The sequence below is a fragment of the Zingiber officinale genome, chromosome 6A, assembly GCF_018446385.1.
Source record: "Zingiber officinale cultivar Zhangliang chromosome 6A, Zo_v1.1, whole genome shotgun sequence".
NCBI classification, from domain to species: domain Eukaryota; kingdom Viridiplantae; phylum Streptophyta; class Magnoliopsida; order Zingiberales; family Zingiberaceae; genus Zingiber; species Zingiber officinale.
The window spans coordinates 148,776,880-148,801,518 of record NC_055997.1 but is presented as its reverse complement, the minus strand read 5'-3'; the positions used below and the strand labels follow the sequence as shown (position 1 = coordinate 148,801,518).

Below are 24,639 nucleotides of genomic sequence, written 5' to 3'. Positions count from 1 at the left end.
GTCTGTGAGCTAGGGCCAAAGGGGGTCGAGCTGATGGAGAGTGAAGTACATTTATTAATCAATACAAGAAGCAGTCAATGGGAATTCTTCTAACTTGATTTCTTGACTATCCTTTATTGTCTTTCCAACATTTATAGAATGGTGTGCTACTATTAGATTAGATTAGATTAATTAAATTGTATTGATGCATTATTTTTAGTGTTGTGAATGATATATATGATTCAACATAATTTGTATTTTCTTTATTAATGTTGGCTTACTGTATTCTTTTATGGACGCTTTGCAGGAGTGTCTCAAGATAGAAAGGATATGAGAAGAAAAAGATGATGAGATACTTGGTGCAGAGCAATTATGCCATCCTAATTTAGTTTAGTTAGCAGTTCGTCATCCTAATTTAGTTTAGTTTAATTTAGTTAGTTGTTTGTCTTCCTAATTTAGTTTAGTTAGTTGTTTGTCTTCCTAATTTAGTTTAGTTAGTTGTTGATTTCCTTGCTTAAAAGACATTTTTAGTTATCTCTGAATTGCTATTTAGTTAGGCGTCGTCGTCAAACAGTAGTTCACTTTCTGTGTTTGCTGGCTTGTTTACCGTAGTTCACTTTCTGTGTTTGCTAGCTTGTTTTCTTCTTATGCATTTCCTTTCTCAAGCGAAACCGGAAAGAATGAATCAACTCTGTGTCTAATGTGACATCAGCTGGATTGTGTTTTAAGTTATGGATCATGATGTATCGTATAAATTTATATCTGGTTTACTAAAAGTTAAAATAAATTTTAATTCTATTTCAGATGTCACTGAAGCCCCAGCAAATCTAGTGTTAAGTATATTTGACAATATATTTAAAGCAGTGTAGTCATTAATCGGATGACTAGTAAGGATGAAAAATCTATACTAAGGAAGTGAAAACCTTAAGGAAATGAATTTTAAATAAGAAAAATTCAAAGTAAAATTCTAAAGCAGTGTACCATAAATAACAAGAAGTACAAGAAGTCTTGAAGAAATAAGTTACAAATAAATGTGACCGAAAGATCGACAATACACGAGATTCAAATTCTCTTACCGTCACAGACGTCTAGCTCCGTCCCTGGTTACAGTTGAATTGTTTTGGTATTTAAGGATCGGAGTAAAAATATTAGATATCAGCAAATCAGAATTTTGAGTCTCTTCAACACTATTTCTTTCTTGATGTTTCATTATTTCAGGTAACTTCATTAATCTCCATTTGAATTTACGAATTATTTGCTAATTATATATTAAATTAATTACAGTCGCATTAGTTAGTTGTAAATAATGAATAATAATCAAAATTACAGCATAAACATTGCAAGGAAAGAAAATGAAGCAGAAAACACTATAATTTTTTTTTTAAAAATGAAAGACACTGATTGATATAAATTAAATGGTTTTAACATAAAATTAAACACTAGAATCTAATTAATGGAGCTTGAGGGAGGCTGCCAATATAATCGGACGAAAGTCTTGTCTGTGCTAAAGTCAATTGAATTAGGACAATTCAGAAAATTTCTGAACCAATCTCGTTCAAAAAACATTGGTTCTTCTGGAATCATTATCAGGCAGTAGTCGTCATCCGTGAAATATATAGAATTAGGCGTCAAACGTACTGGAAAATCATAAGGAGAAAAGCCAAGTGGGTCGCGGCCGCCCAAGAAGACGACCAAGTCTCCCAAGTCCTTGGCTTCTTCCCTCAGCATCGACGCTTCCTTAACAAACTCTTCCATGTCCATCGTTTTTGCTACTCTTAGTCTTTTAGGTGGCTTCTCCTCCTCCTCCTCCTCCTCCTCCTCATCTATCACCCTGTAAACCTTGACAGAGATGGTCTTCGTATGATATTCAGTTTTCTCCCTCCAAATACTCAAAAGATCCCCTCGAGGAGTCTCGAAAAAGTAGTGGTAGTGTAGTTCGCAACGATGCAGGGCTCGATCGACCACTCTAAATCTGGGCATCTCGCCATGTTGAATTCGGCGGGCCGCCTCGTCCAAGTCACAAACATACACTACCGAATGCAGTGTGCTCATATACAGTTTCCCTTTATGGAAGGCCGTATTTTCAATTAAATTGGGGTGGTTATGTAATTCCAACCATTTCTCGTCGTCGCCGGAGCTGATGAAAAAGATTCTCCCGGGAGGTTGTTGGATGACCGCGACTGTGTAGCCATCTCCGAGCGACGGATCAGCAGATAGGATTGCTTTGAGGCGAAACTGTTCTAGACAATCGATATAAGTGCAGCCACACCGTACCTGCTCTTCTTCGTTCATTAGTATCCTGAAGCCGATTAGGCGCCCTGCTCCGTCGCGGATGGGTTGGGTGTGCTCGTAGGGGAAGACGACGCCAGGGAGGTCGATCTGCGCGCCGGTGATCGGGTTCAGCAGTTGAACCCGGAGGCGGACGTCCATGGTGATGATCCAACCGTGAGCAGAGCCGAGGAAGAATCGATCGGTTATGGGAGGGTCCGGGACTGGGATGGTGTACTCCCTTGCCTCGTCCAAGGCGTAGAAGGTGATGACGGCGGATGGATTGTCGTCGTTGTTAAGCACGAGCCAGGGGCTCTGCCCGCGGAACTTAACGCATCTGCCGCGCGCGGACAGATCGCCGACGGCAGACGACCACGAAGCACAGACGGCGGCCGACCGGAGAAATTGAGGAAGGGAGAGTTTGGAAAAGATGAGGGAGACGAGATCCAGCGGCAGATCAGACCAGCCGCCGACAGCCATGGTCACGGGAGAATCCACCAGAGACATATGAATGTGACGGCGATAACTCAGACGACGGCTGATTTACCCGTATTTTATAATCATGTTTCAGGGTTCTTCGAGTATTTCTTTCAAAATTTTACTCGTAATCCTGATTTTTTTCCTCAAATTCCCGATCACATGTGTTATTTTATGGAAACAAAGTTTATAAAATTAAAACAATATCTGTCTTAATTTTAAAAACAAGATTAAACAATATATAATTTTAAGAATTTATATGATTTCGTGAATTTAATTATAATATTTTTCACTCGTAGTCAATGATACCGTAGATATAGGAGGGATCCGATAAGATCAAAAAATCAATAGTCAAAGGAGTGGGAACGTGACAGTCAATAGTTAAGGGGACATGGCGATCAATAATCAAGAGGACGTTGTAGTTGAAAGTCAAGGGGACGTGACGGTCAATAGTCAAGGGGAAATGACAGTCAACCGTTAGAAGAAGGATGAAGTTAGACCGGTTCACATCATCAGCCGCATAATTCCTGATCAACTACAGGTAGGACAGGACCCAGATCTGAGAAGTAAGATGTAGCATGGATTAGTTCCTGACTTGTCCCGACTGATTGGACTTCTCCAGTTTGGGTTGCGTAAATGAGCTTGATATTTTCTCTAAGACAACTTCCGACCTTTTTTTTTAATATCATGTGAATCAATTTATTTAATTAAGTTTATTTTAAATTATGTTTAAGATTTCTTTTAATATATTATATTTTATATTAAGAATTCTGTAACAAATAGGTTTACTAAAATTTAAAATGAAGTTTAATTCTATTTCAGAAATATATTGCTAAAGCTTTTTTTAGTGTCTGTATATTCTTTTTCACTTTGCTTGTCTTTGGGATGGTTAGTGAAACAGGCTGAATTCTTTGTCAACGTCGAAAAATCTCTAATTGAGAGGAATAATGACTAATTTATGTTTAGAAATAGAGCCCAATTGTATAATTCTTTCACTTCCTTGCACTTAGCTGTCTTGTAGCTTCACCCAAAAGATACGCGATCAGGATCTTCTACATCTATCATTTTAAAAAAATTTAAATTTCTCACGTGCCATCAGCAATACCTCACCTGTGAATTCCACCTGTGGATTTAATTTACATTGTAACTTAAATTAAAAAGATAAATAACAGAAATCAGATTTCGTCGAATCTCAAAAGTATATAGGACATCATGCAGAAACAAGATGCCTTCACCATGTAGGTTGAGCTTGCAAGTGACAATTCCTTTGACTTCAATTCTTATATTGTTTCCTACATATATCCATTTGTTGCCAGCTGATACCCAACGGTACTCCACATATGTAGCTCGATCACAAGCTACGTAGTTCGTTGCTCCTGAATCTACAATCCACAAAGGATACGAATCAGCTAACAACACTGTACTTGCAACATATTGCTCGTGGAAAGAAGACAACAATGGATCTACCTTTTTAGGCTCAGTACAATCCCGAGCAAAATGACCCTTCTTGTCACAGTTGAAGCAAGTCAACATGCTCTTAGGTTTTTGTCCATATTTCTTTCCTTTCATCTTGATTTGGTTTCTCGCAACAACAACATTAGCCTCCTTTCCTTTCCCCTTTCCTTTCCTGAACCATTTGTTCTTATTCTTGGAACCAGAACCTTCAGCTACAAAAGCTTGACCAGAAATCCTTGCGGATTCAATCCTCTCCGCCTCAAGTTCCACATGGCGTGAGACATCAATGAAAGTCTTGATACTCTCACTATGGGTCAGATTCTGTTTCATCGTTTCCCAAGAATCAAGAAGGGAACGAATAACTGCCTGCACCTGTTGTTCATCAGTCAATGCATAACCAGCAATCTTAAGCTCTCGAATCATGTTACCCATCTCCCTGAGATGTTGGGTCATGGTAACATTCGAGCGCTTTTTACAGCTATCAAACTTGATAGTTAGCTGACGGAGCTTACTCAGACTGACTCCACTGTACTTCTCTCTAAGGGCTACCTAGACAGCATGAGTCGATAGTAGTGGCTTATACTCAAATACCAGGTCATCCACCATTGAACTAATCAATATGCCCTTAGCAATGAAGTCCTTCATTTTCCATGCCTTATAAGCATCAAGGTCACGTCTATGCTGTGTTGTAGAACCATCAACTGGTTCCTCCATGAATTGATTTACAGTCTCTAGAACTTCTTGTTCCTCAAGAACGTATTGTATCTTGAGGTGTCTGATTTTGTAGTTATCCCCATATAATTTCTCACCCTTATTGAGTTTAGCTATGATATTTTTAGTTGTCATGATCTACATAAATAAATAAATTATTCATTATTTCATTGTAATTCATATATGTGCAATTATTTATTGACTCAGTGTAAATTAGAGTTAGTTTGCAAAATCAAGTGATAACATTGTTTCTACTCATCATTTGTATGCTCTAATCTAATCAACATTGATCAATTATATTGCACATATCCAATTTAATGAACGAAACATTTTTCATATGAACTAATCATATGGATATATCAACTAATCATATCATGAAATGAACTAATCATTTTCAAGTTAGTTAACATATAACATAACTTTTCATTATTTAATTCTGTTTGTACAAAACGACAGAAATTATTACATAACTCAAAAACTAGATGAGTTAACACTGCTCGTACATAACGACATTAAACAGAACACTAATAAACTAGATAGGCCAGCACTGCTCCCACTAGGACAAACACTAGTATAGCAGTCAACACTATCCCTATTAACCTGGACTCATTTGGGATAATCTCAGATGGGGCAGCTTCAACATTCTCCATCAGATCCATTTCTGGATCTTCCTCGAGCATCTCCTGGTCCTCTTCAGACTCTTCAGGCTCTCCTTCACCCATATGGTGAAGTAGTTCCTCACACAGTACTGAATATGTGACGTGCCCTTCATGGAGCCCCCATACATAGTCTGCTATTACCCTGAGATACTCTGGCAATGAATGCATCAATGTCCAGATCCTATAACTATCCAGGACTGGAAACTCTTCTTGCTCAAGTTTCCAAAATAGTCTATCCAGTCGTCTAACATGTCCGTCGACTCCATAAGCAGACTTATACTCTATCTCCTGAATCTCTTCTCGGAGCTGGTTTCGCTGCACTTCGCGATGAGTCAATGTTTTAATCATTCGTGCCATCTGAAAAATTGAATTTAAATAAGTCAGTACAAAACCGACTAACCAGTTTAATTCAATTTATACAGGCATACCATCATTATAAATCAAGAAAAACAAATCTTCTCGATTTTCAGGAGTTTAAGTCGACTGACCCATTAGACTGGTCAATCAGGAGTCCGGATGTTAAACTTAGTCTATTGTCTTCATTAGAACTAATCTAATTGGACTTATGTTCTGTTATTGTTTAAGCTCATTTGATTCAATCTCAGACTTATTGATCAAACTTAGGTCCGTTTGATTCATCCAGTTGTCATTGGATTAAGTCTGACCCATTAGAACAAATCTAATGTTTATGATCAAATATGACACAACAGAACTAATCCGGTCATATTCGATCAACCCAACTTTTGTAATCAATATCACCCTAATTAATTCAATAATAAACCGAGCTGGTTAAACCAACAAATAATTTGAACCAGCTTTAGGTATCATTGAATCAAACTGGTCTGCTTAAATCAACTAATAATTTAAACCAAATCTGAGTTTGATATCGGACAAGTTGGTCTGGTTCTATTCTCAATAAATTGAACCATAAATTAATTAAATATTTTTTTATTAATTAATAATACATATCTATATATATTTAATTAATTAATAAAAATATTTAATTAAATTTTAACCACTGTTCATTCATGCAGGTTAAAAACGAATTAATTTTTCACTGTTCATTCATCGTTAAATTGGTCTGGATCATGATGTATCGTTTAATTTCCTCCAATGATGTAGCATAACTTAAAGATTAAAAAATAAAACCATACATTTCAAACACCATAATTATACATTTCAGACACTCGTATAAGTTAAATGTTTATAGCATCAAATTAAACACTACTATCTAATTAATGGAACTTAATCTGCCGCGCGAGGATAGATCACTGACAGCAGCCGACCGCGAAGCACGGACGACAGTCTACCGGAGAAATTGAGGAAGGGAGAGTTTGGAGAAGAGATCCGGTGGAAGATTAGACCAGCAGCCACAATCATGACCAGGCGAGGAGAATCAAGAACTATGATACTCATCTAGAATTTTCATCTAAAAAATTCATCTAGATAGACACATAAAAGATGAGACCCACCATTTCATTTTTTGTGGGCCTATCATTTATGTGTCAGATGAAAATTCTAGATGAATATCATTTCTCGAGAATCAATCTACTAGAGACGTACGTGAATGTGACGGCAATGAAGCTGGCCATTTCTCAAGGATTTCTTTCCAAAATTTACATTTTTTATTTCTAAAATTCCCGATCACCTGTGTGATTTTATAGAAAATTTTTTGATAAAATTTAAACAATATCTTTCTTAATTTTGAAAACGGAATATTAAACAATAATTCTATATAAAACTAAAAAGAAAAAAAATAAAAATATTGATCCAGATAATACTGATCTATGGTGATCACACCGTAACCTGGGGCTACGTAAAACCAAAAATGGAAGAATCTACTAGTGGTAAATGATTTAGTGAATTTTGATTATAATATTTAACGCATGTATGGAAGCCAGCCGAAAGAATCAAATTCACAGTCGTGAAAATCAATTTATTCGTAATTTCATCAAAAATTCATTTTGAATTATGTTTCAGATTTCTTTTAATATATTATCTTTTATATAACTAAAATAGATTAATAATTCCATAATAAATAGTTTACTAAAAGTTAAAATAAATTTTAATTCTATTTCAGAAATATTTCACTGAAGCCCCGGCAAATCAGAGTAAAAATTTGAATCTCTTCAAAAATTGCTTTGGTATTTAAGGATCGGAGTAAAAATATTAGATATCAGCAAATCAGAATTTTGAGTCTCTTCAACGCTATTTCTTTCTTGATGCTTCATTATTTCAGGTAACCTCACTAATCTCTATCTGAATTTACGAATTATTTGCTAATTATATATTAAATTAATTACAGTCTCATTAGTTAGTTGTAAATAATGAATAATAATCAAAATTACGGCATAAACATTGCAAGGAAAGAAAAAGAAGCAGAAAACACTATAATTTTTTTTTAAAAAAATGAAAGACCCTGATTGATATAAAGTAAATGGTTTCAACATAAAATTAAACAGTAGAATCTAATTAATGGAGCTTGAGGGAGGCTGCCAATATAATCGGACGTCGACGGAAGTCTTGTCTGTGCTAAAGTCAATTGAATTGGGATGATTCAGAAAATTTCTGAACCATTCTTGTTCAAGAAGAATTGGTTCTCCTGGAATCTCTATCAGACCGTAGTCGTCATCCGTGAAATATATAGAATTAGGCGTCAAACGTACTGGAAAATCATATGGAGAAAAGCCAAGTGGGTCGCGGCCGCCCAAGAAGACGACTAAGTCTCCCAAGTCCTTGGCTTCTTCCCTCAGCATCGACGCTTCCTTATCCACCACCGCACTGTATCCGCTGTCGGAGAAGATAACAAACTCTTCCTTGTCCATCGTTTTTTCTACTCTTAGTCTTTTAGGTGGCTTCTCCTCCTCCTCCTCCTCCTCATCTATCACCCTGTAAACCTTGACAGAGATGGTCTTCTTATGATTTTCAGTTTTCTCCCTCCAAATACTCAAAAGATCCCCTCGGGGAGTCTCGAAAAAGTAGTGGTAGTGTAGTTGGCTACGATGCAGGGGTCGATCGACCACTCTAAATCTGGGCATCTCGCCATGTTGAATTCGGCGGGCCGCCTCGTCCAAGTCACAAACATACACTACCGAATGTAGTGTACTCATATACAGTTTCCCTTTATGGAAGGCTGTATTTTCAATTAAATTGGGGTGGTTACGTAATTCCAACCAATTCTCGCCGTCGCCGGAGCTGATGAACAAGATTCTCCCGGGAGGATGTTGGATGAGCGCGACTGTGTAGCCATCTCCGAGCGACGGATCAGCAGATAGGATTGCTTTGAGGTTGAGCTGTTCTAGACACTCGATATAACTGTATCTACGCCGTACCTGCTCTTCTTCGTTCATTAGTATCTTGAAGCCGATTAGAAGCCCTGCACTGTCGCGGAAGGGGTGGGTGTGCTCGGAGGGGAAGACGACGCCAGGGAGGTCGATCTGCGCGCCGGTGATCGGGTTCAGCAGTTGAACCCGGAGGCTGACGTTCATGGTGATGATCCAACCGTAAGCAGAGCCGAGGAAGATTCGGTCGGTTGTGGGAGGGTCCGGGACGGGGATGGTGTACTCCCTTGCCTCGTCCAAGGCGTAGAACGTGACGACGGAGGATGGGTTGTCGTCATCGTCGATCAGCATGAGCCAGGGGCTCTGCCCGCGGAACTTAAGACATCTGCCGCGCGCAGACAGATCGCCGACGGCAGACGACCACGAAGCACAGACGGCGGCCGACCGGAGAAATTGAGGAAGGGAGAGTTTGGAGAAGATGAGGGAGAAGAGATCCAGCGGCAGATCAGACCAGCCGCCGCCAGCCATGGTCATGGGAGAGGAAAATCAATCTACGAGAGACGCGCAAAAATGAAAACAAGCGACGATTTCTTTGCAATGCCCTGATTTTATAACTTATTATAGAGAATTTCTTTCCCAATTTTCCTCAATAATCCTAATTTTTTTCTCTCAAATTCTCAAATTATTAATTTTATAGAAAAATAAAATTCAAACAATATCTTACTATTTTATTAAAAATCTTCCCCTTTTACTAACTAACTTTCGTGAAACCTAAAATAAATTTACATTAATATTCTTTTTTCTATTTACACTAAAAATAATTTCAAAATTTATTAGTAATTCCACAAACGAAATAATCAGTGATTTAAAGTTCGAGACTCAGTTACGACATATTATTATGAATTTTTTTCATTATTAATTTTCTCTAGTTGTTTTATATAAAAAAATATAGTTCTGTCCCATATCTTAGAATTGACAATACTATAATTAAAAAAACTTCTATGAATATTTTAAGCCGTCAATGTTAAAAAATATACTTTTCTTAATTTTTTTCTAAGATAAATATAATATTAAATTAAATTAATTTTTTTATAGGGAAATTGTAAGGGTGACATTTGAAAATCTAAACAATTTATATTTTCAAAGACCTAAATAATTTAGATTTTCAAAAGTTAGGTACTTTACTCTAATGACTCTATTTTAATATTTTAATACTAAAATATTTCAATTAATATAATTTTATTATAAAAGGTCAATATTAATTTTAATGTATTATATTATACGCATCATGTGCACGATAACTAGTATATCTTAATTTTAAAAACGATATTATATCTGATGAACTCGGTCACCTCTGGTAGGAGCCAAGTGAGGTCGCATAACTTCAACAAATAAGTCCTCTTCCACACCGGTTTACTGTGCTCCCCGAGGGCACGTGACCGCCAATGGTCCTTTATCTCCACATATTTGTTCTGCACTGTATGAGTTATATGGAAGACAAAGATACGAGAAGATGTGTGACCGGGTTGAAGGAGTTCTAATTGAGGTAAAATTTTTTAGACCACTTTTTATGATTTAGAAGATGGATTACTCATATTTGCGATTTGATCGTGGCCGTGATCCGGTCACCATTGATTGTGATCTCTTTCTGGGTTCATCGTCTCCATCATAATATAGTTTGGTTTGAAATGAATGGTCGAAGGCAGTCCAGAGGATATCGACGATCCGCGCCTAGTAACCTGACTATTTATCATTCACAGGTGGTCTCCGGGCTGCCTCCGGCCACCCGCTCCAAATCAAAATATAATCTGATGGGGACGGTTAGGGGTGTAAGTGAGTTAAGCTGCTCGTGAGCTATTCGAAACTCGATTCGATAAAAGTTCGTTTGACCTCGTTTAATGAGGCTCGTTAAGATAAACAAATCAAGCTCAAGCTTCATAATATTCGGCTCGTTAGTTCGTGAACATGTTCGTTAAGTTCATAAATCAATTTTTAAATAAAAAAAATAATAGTTTTGATATTGAATTTATAGATTTTACACTCTACTTACGAAAAACATAGACAAATATATTAAATTTATTTATTAGAATAAAATTATAAATTTTAACAAGAATATTATAATTTTTAAAAAATATATAATTTAGTTTTTAATAAATATTTAAATTTATAATTTATATTTATTAAGCTCGTTTAGGCTCAATAAAAGTTCGAATAAGCTCGTGAGTCATGAATATATTCGTTAAATAAAGCTCGAGCTCGGCTCGATTATAAACGAGTCAAACTCAAACATCTAAGAGTTCAGCTCGGCTCGGCTCGATTATACCCCTAGGTCGGACGATAAATCTAGGAATGGATTGTAACCAATTACGGTCAAATCATGATTACGGTCCGATCATAAATATGAATCGTCGATCCCTTAGACTATAAAAAAATGGTCAAGAAGATCTCCTCTTGTTTCAAGCAGGCTAGGTATGATTACGCACTTCACACACGGTTAAGCACCAACTCTTCTCTTGCAGACTGCGGCGAATGCGGTACTGAAGAAAACAGATTGAATTACAAAAATAAAATTCGATCATTAAATAATGATCGAATAAAATGTTCAATTTGTTGCAAAATTTATTTTGGCTATTAATTAGCATAAAATAATGACCGCTTAATTAGCAATTGATTATAATTTTCAGTATCATTAATGAAATTAATTTCATCAATAAATTAGCGACCAATTATAAAATTCATCATAAAATTAATCATTGAGTCTCTAATTAATGACGCATTAAATTTTGGATAGTTAAACATCACTAAATATAAATATTTAAATAAGCTGAAAAAAATGAAATTCCAACAATATTTAAGAAATATTGTTAAAAATGTCAAAATTTATTAAAGAGATACTTAAACAACTATGTAAAAACATAGATATATTATTGAGCAATAAAAAATATTTTTTTCTAAAAAATTGCAATAGTAGCTATTAATCAATTATTCCATTTTAGTGAATATAAAAAAATTACTAGTTTGAATAATTTTTCATTCAGATGTCAAAATATTATATGTTTTTAAAACAAAAGACGCAAAAAAATTTTAAAAAATTCTCCAGACAAAAAAGTTCATTTTACAACAAAAAGGTCATTACTCAAAGGCCTACAACTTGTTAAGTATATCCTTTTCCACTTCACTCTCAGTTAAGTCTTTGAGGTGATCAGTAAATTGCCTAAAAACAGGGTATAATTTAAAATTTTTTTAAATTGGTCGGTTATTTCTGGATAGATCGGGTCGGGCTGTGAGAAACCGATTGGGATATCAATATCTCCCGTAGGTCATGCTGTGAAAAGTCAATTGGAATATCACCAGTAATACCTCCACTATAACAAAAATTGTAAATGACAATATCCCTACGATAACGATTTAAAAAAAAAGCGTTATGTATTTACTCAAAGATAGGTTTTTGTCAAAATCGTTATCTTTGAACTCCCCATTAAATATAAAAGATAATGATTTTAGAAAAACTGTTGTCATTGAGCGATTCCTTTTTGAATCAACAACACTTTTTATAACAGTTTTCTAAATCTGTTGTCTTTAAGCGTTTTTTTAGCGGCTACGACAATAGTTTTGAAAAAACCGTTGTAATCGAATTTGGTCATTTGCGCCGTCGCTATTTTCCTTTCCTTCGCTGTTTTCTTTTCGGCGCCGTGTTTTTCCCTTCACGCTCCCGAACCTAAGTCATTTTTCTTTCCCTCTACTCATACAATCTCTTCACGCCTCCCCTAGATCTTCCTCCACGACAGTCGTGTGCTCCCCTCGTTTCCTGGTGAGCGGGTTTCTGAGTTCGACGAGGCCCTTTGACCTTCCATTGCTGCTTCTTTCGCTCGTAGAACCTTTTGATCGGACGAAGTGTATTTTTTCGGCAAAGGTGGCACTCCTAGTCTGTTGATTCATAACCTAGGTCTTGTCTTCTTTGGATTTGTGCTAGAGCCATAGTCAAGGTAGATTCATAACCTAGGTCTTGTCTTCGTTCATAAATTTTGTCTCAAAAAATGAAACCTACTTTTGATTCCACTATGCTTGTATTTGCAAGCGCAACATTCTCTTTTCTTCTTCTTTTTAGCTTTTGATTTGTTTCATCATGCCCTTTGTCTGCTCATATATGTCAAAGTTTGTGGTGTTTGATCTCTGAAGATGTCGGTTTTAAGCATCGATTTCTGTTTGTTATTCACTTTTATTGGTCGAAATAGTGTGTTCAGATAGGTTTTCTAGGTCTTGCATGGCTTGCCACTTGATGGACGGAGATGGAATTTGGGGGAACAGAAAATTGGTAGAAGGGAAAAGAAAGTCCTTCCTTTTGTTTTGATTACTGATTGAAGTTTATAGTTGTTTCGCACATTGCCCGTTTGATTGTTCTTCCCATTTTCATGAGCTTCTTGGAATTTTGTTTTGTTTCATGTGAACGGAGTCGGTTTCTTGTGGTAATTGCTCAATACACTTTTAATTTTGTTCCCTTTGGCTCTTTAGACATATGTTGACACTTTTGTACGTTCATGCTCATTTTTAGTTTTTTTTTTCTTATCTAGTGCAAGTTTAGACTTTTTACATACCTTACAACTGCACATTGAATTATAGCTTGTTCTCTTATTGAATTTTCATAATCTGAAGTTCATTATTTTTTGCTAATTATTTTAATAATTAATTAATGTCATCTTTATTATTTATGCTCATTTAATTTTATTAAGGAATATTTTTTTTTAAAAAAAATAATTAGATTAGATCAAGACACATGTATTTTTTTAACATAAACGCAAACATTAGATTAGATCAAGAGTTGAAATAATAACATGAACAAATAAGTTGAGATCCATTGTGACAACTAGAGTGAGGGTTTGTTAGCCAATAATTTTTTCAATTGATCCTCTTGTATATATGTACACCCAAGCTTTGTTAATATCACCATTTATTTATTAATTAGTTCTCACAAAATCACACAACACATTTCTGTCCGGTTGGTTTATGTCGAGTATTACTCTATTATCTTGAATGTTTTATTATAGTATTTGGTACTTGAGATTGTGTTTTGAACTTGTTGTATGATGTATAATTTTTTGAAGGTAGGTTTTGACGCGTTTCGGGCTGATAGTTATAAAAAATGGACAAAGATTGAATGTCAAAGAATAGGTTATCACATGAATATGAGGTTGGGGTAGAGTCTTTCTTGCAATTTGCATTACAAAATACTACCGATCTGAATGAAATAGCTTGCCCATGTTCAAGATGTGGTAATCTACAAAAGAGAAATGTTGACATTATAAGGGCACATTTGTGTTGTAATGGTATAGATTTAACATACCATAAATGGATTTGGCATGGTGAAAAGACTGAAAACAATAACTCAATGAAAGATGAACAGAAATCTTTTGCCGAGGAACCTATTGATATGGTACATGCTGCATTTGATAGTTATGCAGAGAATCCAAACCAATTTCATAAGCTATTTGAAGATGCCGATAAACCTTTATATCCGGGGTGTGCTAAATTTACAAAGTTATCTGCACTTGTGAAATTGTATAACTTGAAGGCAAAATACAGTTGAAGTGACAAAAGTTTCACAGATTTACTAAGTTTGTTTGGAGAAATGCTTTCTGATGATAATGAATTGCCTTCATCATTGTATGATGCAAAAAAAAACTTATGTGCATTAGGGATTCATTATGTGAAAATTCATGCTTGCCCTAATGATTGTATCTTATACCAGAAGGAGCATGAGAATTTGACTAATTGTCCTGTATGTGGGATGTCTAGGTGAAAGTTAGGTAAAAAAGGTACGATAAATGGAGTTCCTGCAAAGGTCCTTTGGTACTTCCCGCCTATTCCAAGATTTCAAAGATTATTTCAGAACAAGGAGATATGTAAGGAGTTAACTTGGCATGCTGATAAAAGAGTACTTGACGGATACTTGCGTCATCCAGCTGATGCGCCCGCTTGGAAAGTAGTGGATCACAAGTGGCCATATTTTACTGTTGAACCTAGAAATCTTAGATTGGCCTTATCAACAGACGGGATCAATCCCCATAGTTTGATGAGTTCTGCATATAGTTGCTGGCTAGTTGTGATGATCACTTACAACCTTCCTCCATGGTTGTGAATGAAGAGAAAATTTATGATGTTGACTTTGTTGATTTCAGGTCCCAAACAACCGGGAAATGATATTGACGTTTACTTAACACCTTTGATCGATGGCTTAAAAAGATTATGGGATATAAGTGTTGATGCATATGATGGATGTTGAGAAAAGAATTTCTTTCTTAGGGTTGTCTTACTATGAACAATCAATGATTTTCCTGCATATGGGAACATGTCAGGTTGTGTTGTGAAAGGATATTGTGCATGCCCTATTTGTGGTGAAGAAACATATTTGACAAGGTTGAAGCATAGTGGAAAAATGAGTTATACAGGCCATAGAATATTTCTTCCTATAAATCATCCTTATCGAAGGCAAAAAAAAAAAAAATGCATTTAATGGGAGCCCAGAGCTTAACCCCGCACCGAAACCATTAACTGGGCATGAAATTTTGGATCGAGTTGAAAGAATTAATTATCGTTCGGGAAAAGCAAATGGGAAGTTTCAGTTAAAGCAAGGAAAAGTTGTATCATGCTGGAAAAAGAAATCTATATTCTTTGAACTTGATTATTGGAAACATCTACATGTTCGGCATGTTTTTGATGTGATGCATATTGAAAAAAATGTGTGTGAAAGTATGATCGGTACTTTGCTTGACATTCCTGGAAAATCAAAGGATGGAGTAGTTGCAAGACTAGACCTTGTGGAAATGAATTTGAGGATTGATTTGACACCAAAGATGGGGGAGAAGAGAACCTTTTTGCCAGCGGCTTGTTATACACTAAGGATGAGAAAAGAAAACTTTGCAAATCTTTGTTTGGAATAAAGGTCCCCACAGGATATTCATCCAATGTTAAAAATCTGGTGTCGATGAAAGACTTGAAACTTATTGGCCTTAAATCACACGACTATCACACTTTGATGCAACAATTGCTTTCAGTCGTCATTCGTGATGTCTTGCCTAACCATGTTAGAGATACTATCACTCGGTTTTGTGGTTTCTTCAACGTGCTATGTAATAAAGTGATAGATGTCTCGAAGTTGAATGATTTGCAAAGAGAGATTGTGACAGTGTTGTGTTTGCTTGAAAAATATTTTCCCACATTTTTTTTTGATATAATGATTCATTTAACCGTTCATCTTGTACGGGAGGTCAAATTGTGTGGACCGATTTGGTATAGGCAAATGTACCCATTTGAAAGATTTATAAAGATCTTGAAAGGGTATGTGCGAAATCACAATCGTCCAGAAGGGTGTATAGCGGAATGTTATATTGCTGAAGAAACTGTGGAATTTGCTCGGATTACATGTCTAGTGTGCATACAATTGGGATCCCATCAAGGTATCGACAAGTACAACTTACTAGGCCTCTATCTAGCTCAATATTACACTCAACTTGTCATGATGAGTTGCATCAAGCACATCATTATGTCTTGGAAAATGATGCTAACGTTGATCCTTATATCGAGTAATTCTCTTACTTATTAATATTTATTGCACTGTTCTTACGTTCTACTAATTAACTTATTAGTATTTCATTAGTTAACTTATCCCTAATCTGTTCATTAGGGAGCACCTGGAATTTTTGAACTCAAGCTTTCCTCATAAAGCCAAATCCAAAAAGTGGCTACAAGATGAGCATAACAGGACGTTTATTGGCTGTTTACGTGATCGTGTGAGAGCAGTTGGCAATTCCAGCTCTCAAATATCAGAAAGATTGAAGTGGATAGCGCGTGGACCTAGCAATCAAGTGTTGAAATACTCTAGTTATTTGATTGATGGAGTTACGTATCATACAAAAGAGTGTGATGATACACGAGCTGTTTAAAACTCCGGAGTAAGCTTAGTTGCACAGACAATGTAAGTTGCTAGTGTGAAGGACAAAAATCCAATTGTGTCGGACATGACTTTCTATGGAGTTATTCAAGAAATTTGGGAACTCGATTATCACAATTTTCAAGTTCCGATGTTTAAATGTAATTAGGTTGAGAATAATACCGATATTAAAGTTGATGAACTTGGTTTCACGTTGGTAAACCTCAACAGAATTGGATTTAAATCTGACTCTTTTATCTTAGGGAGTCAAGCAAAGTAGATATTTTACATTGAAGATCCTCAAGATCCTGCATGGCATGTTGTACTTGCTACTCCTACTAGGGATCACATGGAATATATAAATGGTGATGAGTTGGAAAATGCTACAATCCACTATCCAAGTTCCACAGGAGGGTTTATATCAATGGAATCAATGGACGTTGACGACATAGATGAAAATGAACCATCATGCGTTCGTGAAGACTGTGATGGGACATGGATTGACAATAATTAAGTGTAATCTATTGTTTAACCTGTGTGTAAATTTTGTTTGTTGATCTATTTTGTTAACAATTTATTCTTATTGTAATATAACTGTCATTTGTCTTCATTCTCGCTTTATTTTTTCTATAATTTAAATGCCTAATAGGTTGCTGCCTTTTGCAGGAAATAGAGTTCTCATCAGAATTGGGTGTGGACACTATGGCAGCTAATGCAAAGAGATTACTGAGGATTTAGAAGGCTAAAGAAAGTTCTTCATATTATGGCACTAACAATAGTTGTGAGGGTCAAACTTCAATGAAATCTACAGAAACGGAGTCAACAAGAACATCGAGGGGGCGTACACATTTGGATAGGCTTGTTAAGCTAAGGGTCCAAGGAATTAAAAAGGATGTTAGCTTCAATAAAATTGGACAGCCAATTGGAGAATTTGCGGGTGAAATGCAAAGCTACATTGGCGTTCTCGTTCGAGAAAAGATCTCAATAACTTACAAATCATGGAACCAAGTGCCAAATGATGTTAAAGAGTTAATATGGGAATCGGTGAATGTAAGTTAGAATGCTTTGAGAACTTAAATGAGCTCTCGAATGGTTATGCTATATTTAACGTGCTTGTTAAATTTTTTGTGTTTTTACAGCTGACGTACAATATTGACCCAACTTGGAGGAAAGGATGTTTACATTCAGCAAATAATAAATGGCGTCAATATAAAGCTTTTCTCACTCAAAAGTTTGTTTTCAGCAAGCTAGATAAACCTAATGAGTTGAAAGATCCACCGATTGACTATGATATTTCACAAGAGGATTGGAGTTCCTTTGTAATAACTCGCATGTCTGTCGACTTCAGGGTAAGATTCAAAATTGATTTTAATTTTTAGAAGATAGTCCTAATGGTCCTTAACTAATGTTCTACAATAGGAACTTTATTTAACATAGTGTGAATCATGTTGATGCGGGAAGCATCCGACGATCGAACTCGTGTTTTGATAATGGCAAAAGATTCAAAGTTAAGGTGTTTTGTGATCTAACAAGTCTGCTTGAGTATTTCAGGAAAGTCCTAGCTGCGGTTAGGCAAAGGGAAAACCCTAGGGGGTGGTAACCCTAGGTCATAGGGGGCGGTAACCCTATGCGGAAAGTCTTGGCAGGTCGATGACTTCAGGCAAAAGTCCTAGGGGGTGGTAACCCTAGGTGGAAAGTCCTGGTGTCGTGAACCAGGTGAAAGACTGGACTAGCCGGGAAGCAGATGTCCAGCAGAAAGTCCGGAAGCGTCGAGTGTTGAGCAAAAGTCCAGTCGATCTGGAGGATCGCACTGGCAACAGGTAAATCTCCTGAGTGGAGTAGGTGAGGACGCGTTCCCCATAGAGGGAACATTAGGCGTCGGGTCGACCTAGGGTTTCCGGACGAAAATTCGAAGTCAGACCCGGACAGTCCTGTGGCTATCACGATATTCTTTATCATATTTATACTGTCATTTTATGCTAACTTTGTGCTGCAGGGTGTTTTTTGTGATTAACATATCTTGTAGGGACAAAAGTGCACAATTACCCTCGGATGAACAGTGTCTGAGGCGCCTCCATGGAGTTTGGAGGCGCCTCGGGTGCAAAACCTGATCTGGCTGCAAAACCAGCTTGGAGGCGCCTTGGAGGAAGCCAGGGCGCCTTGGATAGAAGACTGAAGGCGCCTTGAAGGGCGTTGAAGGCGCCTTCAGATCCCAGCAGTCAAAGGCTTATCGCAGCGAACTGATCGGGATAGAACTTAGCTTCAAGGCACCTTGGAGCTTGTTTAAGGCGCCTTGAACACTGTTTAAAAGCAAGGTTCGAGCAGCACTTCAAGACAACAACTCCCAGGCTTTCTTTCTTCAACGTGCTGCTAACAAGATCATTCCGAGGTGCTGTTAATTTATAAAGAACTGATAACATGATCTTCTGTGTGTGACACCACACACCATGTTATCTACAATATAAATTAATTGAACAACTATACTTAACAAATAAATGTAGGTATTTGACCATTGTGATTCTTTATTTCTAAATAAATGTTTATACAAAAGCTAGGCTTTTAGTATAGACTCTAACAACTATCCTACGATAATCATGTCATAGTACTATCTCTATTGGTATCTGATGCTACTAAGTAGAAGTGGTTACCTAAAAAGTTCGGTTGAAGGGATACCCTTATCACTAGGGCCCCCAGTCATACATTTGTTGGGATACGCAAGACACTTAAAAGACATAGGATTAGAAGTAGCCCATTAAGCCTAATTCAATGCTCCCTTGTAGAGAATTGTCCTCCCTTTCAAGGCGATACTCTAGATGTCCGATTAAAAATATACCCTTGTCACTAGGGTCTGCTGGTTATACGCATCTAGAGCATCCCCTTTACGGGGCAAACAAATCAATACAATCATTCAACCAAACATGAGATTTAACTACAAATACTTCACACACACGTTTAATCAAATAGATACATGGCATAAACATGCCATACAGATAGAAAATTGGTAAATTCTTCAATTATACATCACATCTACTCCCTACATCAATTATACATCACATCTACTCCCTTAATCCTAAAACAAATGAATCTACTCGGTAACAAGAGGAGATTAATCCAAAGACATAGAAATTGCAAGCTTAGAAACCCAATCTAAGAAGAAGAGGGAGAAAAGCTCAAGATGATGAGAGGACTTCCGATCCAATCCTATACTTTCGGAGATGAAGGAGGGGCAAAAATGGCTTCGGATCGTCAATCGGAGTGTGAAGAATGAGTAGATCTGGACCAAAATCGGTCCTCTCAAAGGGAAGACCTTCCTCCATTTGAAAAGGGGAAGAACTCCCCTTTTATAGAGTAGGGCACAACCCTAGGCACGGGGCGTGTCACAGTCGTGTATTTTGGCACAGTCACACTATGAATGGGCTCTATAGGATGAACACGACAATGTGTTTCCACATGGTCTGAGCTTGACTGGGCTTTGGACAGGGGGCACCGCTGTGTGAAACCTCACGGCCTACCCTGGACTGGCCTCTGGTGGGGTGGCACGACCGTGTCCTGCTTGCTCCCGAGTGAAGAGACATGGTCATGCCAGGGGGCACGACCGGGCTCTGTTGTCCTTCTTGGATCGTTCCGTAGAGCACCTTCGCTTCGTTTTTACTCCGAAAATGAATTCTATCAAGAAAATCCAAAAATGAGCATATTGCTGACAAAGAGAATAATTATGCTGAAAATATGATAAAGAGGAGTGTAATAGCATAGAACATACTCAAAAAAGAAAAGTGAATGCGTATTAAAGTATGCATAAAAGTGTATGTAATTTATGCACATCAATCCCCCGTTTGGTCACTATGTAGCCGAGGAACTACCACTCTTGACTCCAAACAAGCATTTGATAAGGTTGAGCTTGAGTCTATATTCCCTTATGTTTAGCATATCTCGTCGATGCCTACATATATATCAACTGATCGGATGGACTTAATCAGGATGTCGTCCACGTATACCTCTATGATTCTTTCGATTTGCCTCCAGAATGCTTTATTCATAAGTCATTGGTAAGTAGTGCTTGCATTCTTTAGTCTGAATGACATAACATTATAATAGTAAGACTAGATAGTTGGTAGGATGATGGAAAAACCTAGTGGAACTAGACAACCAAAGGATTCTAGTTTAATTTCCTTAATATTTAAGTTACTCTATATCATTTGAGTGTAACCAAAGGATGCTAGGTTTCTTAGCTGTTCGTCGCGAGTGCTTCTCTATTTACCCTATAGGCTGTGTCGGACCAATCACCTCAGGACTAGTCAATAAAACTAATATAAATTGAGTTTATCCTTTTTCCAATTTCTCAAATATATATATATATATATATATATAACAAATCGGACGAAAGTGTTGTCTATGCTAGAGTTAATTGAAATGGGACATAGAAAATTTATGAACCAATTCCGTTCCAAAAACATTGGTCGATAGTAGGCGACAAACTCTGGATCTCCTGGAGGACGATCAAGTCTTCCAAGTTCTTCGCTTCTTCTTTTAGCATCGATGCTTCCTTATCCACCACCACACTGTATCGGCTATCTGAGAAGATAATAAACTCTTCAATGTTGATCGTTTTTTCTAGTGTTTAGGTGGCTTCTCCTCCTCCTCCTTATCTATCACCGTATAAACCTTGACAGAGATGGTCTTCGTACGATTTTCATTTCTATCCCTCCAAATACTCAAAAGATCCCCTCGCGGAGTCTCAAACAAGTAGTGTAGTTCGCAGGGCCAGCTCAAGGTATAGGCCATTAAGGCCTATGCCTAGGGCCTCTATTATATTGGGACCCATAAATTTTACATATATATACCTATATAAATTAAATATGAATATTAATTTAAGAGCATACGAGTATGGATATTAAATATTTAAAATTATGGTTCAAATAAATTTTAGTTGAGATTTATTTGTATCGATAATTTTAATTTTTTTACTAGCTAAACTATATTTGGTCAAAAAATTTATTAAATTTTTTGTAGATTAAATTTGGATCTTTTTTATTTTGTTACTCATGTTAGATTTAATTGATAATTTTATTTTTTTACTATTAAAATTAGATTTAGTTGGTAATTTTTTTATTAAAATTTAATTAGTAATTTTAAATTTTTTAATGATACAAATTTAATTTATTAATCAAAATTAAATTTTGTTAATAAATTTATATATATATATATATATTTTTTAATATTCATTAAATTAAAGTTTTCTCCTTCTTCTTCTTCTTTTTCATTTTGAGAAGTAGAGAGTTGATAGTCATTAAATCTGACTATTGTTCTTCCATGCCTATTTTTGTACATAATAGATTCTCTTGGTCTTAATGTTCTTTGTTGTGTATTGAGGTCTAGGTTCAGATTCCAATCTAATCCTGCTAGGCTTTCAGAAGAGAAATCCTTTGGTTCCAAAAAAGATATCCCTTTTGATGTTAAGGCCTTTATAATAGAATTTATTTGGATTTTGTAACTATTATTAATTTGTGTCATTGTTTTTCCCAAGAAGATTATGTCAATTTGTATATTATTTCTTAGAAAATTTCCATATCCTTTTACCTGAATGTTTATTTTGATATGTTTAATAAAATCTTCTATAGTCATATTAAAATTCAGACAGAAATATGTTATTCCAAGGTTGTTATTCATATCTACTTCTATAAGGCCAATAATTGCCTGTTCTATTTCTAAAAAACGAGAATCATAGAGGACTAAAAATACTTTAGCCCCTATCCTTTTTCTTGTAAGTCCTCTAAGTCCTATTACCAATAGTCCTAGATGGATATATTTATGCCTTCTTTGTGATAATGCCCGTGTTGATTCTATGGTCATGAGAGTCAAGTGTTCTTCTTTTTCATCTCGTAATATAGTGGTTGTGTCCTATGATGCCTATAAAGTGCTGTTGAAAAATTTAGTAATCCTTGGTTATATAATCGTCTTGGATTTAAAGTTCTTAATTGTCTATCTGAGAAAGTAACCATATTACTTTCAACATCTATTAAGTCTTCTAATTGATATGTACTTGTTGAGGTACTATTTCTCCCTTGCGTTATGATATTATCTAACCAGGAATTAGTATTTGCTTCCATTTGTCCTCTTATTGTTTGTGAGAAACCTGAAAACGGCTGTGTTCTAGATTGTATTTGACTCATTGTGGGTTAAAAATTTATATTTTTCTGGTTTCTTTCGAGAGATTATGGCTCCAGTAGAGAGCTTACTTAAATCTTTTGTTATAGTATTGATACTTTCATATAAATCTGTGGTCTTGGGTGTATTTTTAATTTGAGCTTCTAATTGTAGTAGTTTGTTATCTATTATTGTGAGTCTGTGATGTAGGGATGTGAGTAAGGCTAATATTGTGTTATTTTGTTGAATAAGAACTTGGTCACTTGTTTCTACTACGTCAAGTTTACAATATCCTGTTTCTGATGTCTTAGCAAATTGTTTGGAGAATTCTAAAGCCTCTTCGTAGTAATTATTTTCAAAGTGCAATTTGCTCATTTATATTTAACTTCTTCAAGGGTTTGTTGTAAGTTATCCAATTTGTTTGTGACTAAGTCGGTGTAGGTTATAAGTATCTCCTTAAGTTGCACTAGTGTGTCTAGTGAGTCAAAGCTACTTACTTCCTTATTTCTTAAATGTCTTTTAAATAAGCTATCTTGAGATTCTTTTAGGAAATCGAAATTTTGTCTGATATTTTTAATCTGTTTATTTTGTTGTTTTAATATTTTGGTTATTGTTTCTAGGTGTAACTCTTGTTGCCTTATATGGTCTTGAATTGTTAAGAGAGACTCTTTGCTATCTTTTAATTCTTGACCATGATTATATATCAGGGGTAATTGTTGTTTAGGCATAAAAGGTCCTTAAACGTAATTTTTAGGCTCTGGTACCAATTATTTTGAACACAATGAAAAAAAATTACATAGATTAGAATGAGATTGGGTGCTATATTTTGATGATGATCAGAATATAATTGCTAGAAAACTCCCACGAATAAATCTTATGAATCTCGTCGAGTCATCAGGGACATCTCGCCCATCTGGGCCAATACCCTTAAATATACCTCCATTAGCCACACAGTATCCTGAAAGTTCCATGGGGACAAGGGATTACGGCCAAGGGCATCCCCCTAGAACTAGGATTGCTCCATACACCAATAATAATCCATTACTTAGAACAATAGGAAAAAGACGACCACCTGAAATTACTTATTTTGAAAAAACTTTGTACTATTAAATATAGCAGAATGTGATGATCCCTAAATGTATGACACATATCTAGAACAATGGATGGTTTCAGTCCAAAGGGACTATCAAGCAAAACATGAACTTGACATTGAATCAGGTGAAGCTATGATGCGAATAGGAGAAAATTACTTAGGAGATGTAGTAAGAGCTGCATGGGAAGCATATAAACAAAAATTTTCAGAAGACATTGCTAGAATAGCAACCCAAGGAAATAATATACTAAATTTCTGTTATACTATACATCGCCTGTTAACAGCTAAAGATGCTAATATAGGCTTAAACCTAAGACAAAGAGAAGCAATGAGAGACTTAGAGCAATTACAACTTCTAAGTTGGAACTGGATCAAACCATTTTGTAATGATTTTTTGGCCCTAACAGCAATCTCAGGAAATTATTGTAACCTTGAATTAGGAGAAAGATTGTTTAATAAATTACCAAGAGATTTAGAAAAAGAAATCCATAAAGCACGGGCAGATATTAAAGTACCTCCACAATATGATAACATAGGAATAAGAATACAACATATTATAACAGTACTGAAAGAAAATGTACCTACATACAAATACAAAAACAACTTAAAAACCAACATTACGGTTTTTATAGTCAAATTTATACT

At 35.9% G+C, this 24,639-nt stretch overlaps 2 protein-coding genes across 2 annotated transcripts; both read right to left on the bottom strand.

Moving 5' to 3' along the window:
* Nucleotides 1–1,425: 1,425 nt before the first annotated feature.
* Nucleotides 1,426–2,727, bottom strand: LOC121995479. The gene has a single exon (XM_042549209.1). The coding sequence runs from the start codon at nucleotides 2,725–2,727 to the stop codon at nucleotides 1,426–1,428; it is 1,302 nt and encodes a 433-aa protein (XP_042405143.1).
* A 5,245-nt stretch (nucleotides 2,728–7,972) lies between these two features.
* On the bottom strand, nucleotides 7,973–9,389 carry LOC121994561. The gene has a single exon (XM_042548558.1). The coding sequence runs from the start codon at nucleotides 9,362–9,364 to the stop codon at nucleotides 8,018–8,020; it is 1,347 nt and encodes a 448-aa protein (XP_042404492.1). The 5' UTR covers nucleotides 9,365–9,389; the 3' UTR covers nucleotides 7,973–8,017.
* Nucleotides 9,390–24,639: the final 15,250 nt, after the last annotated feature.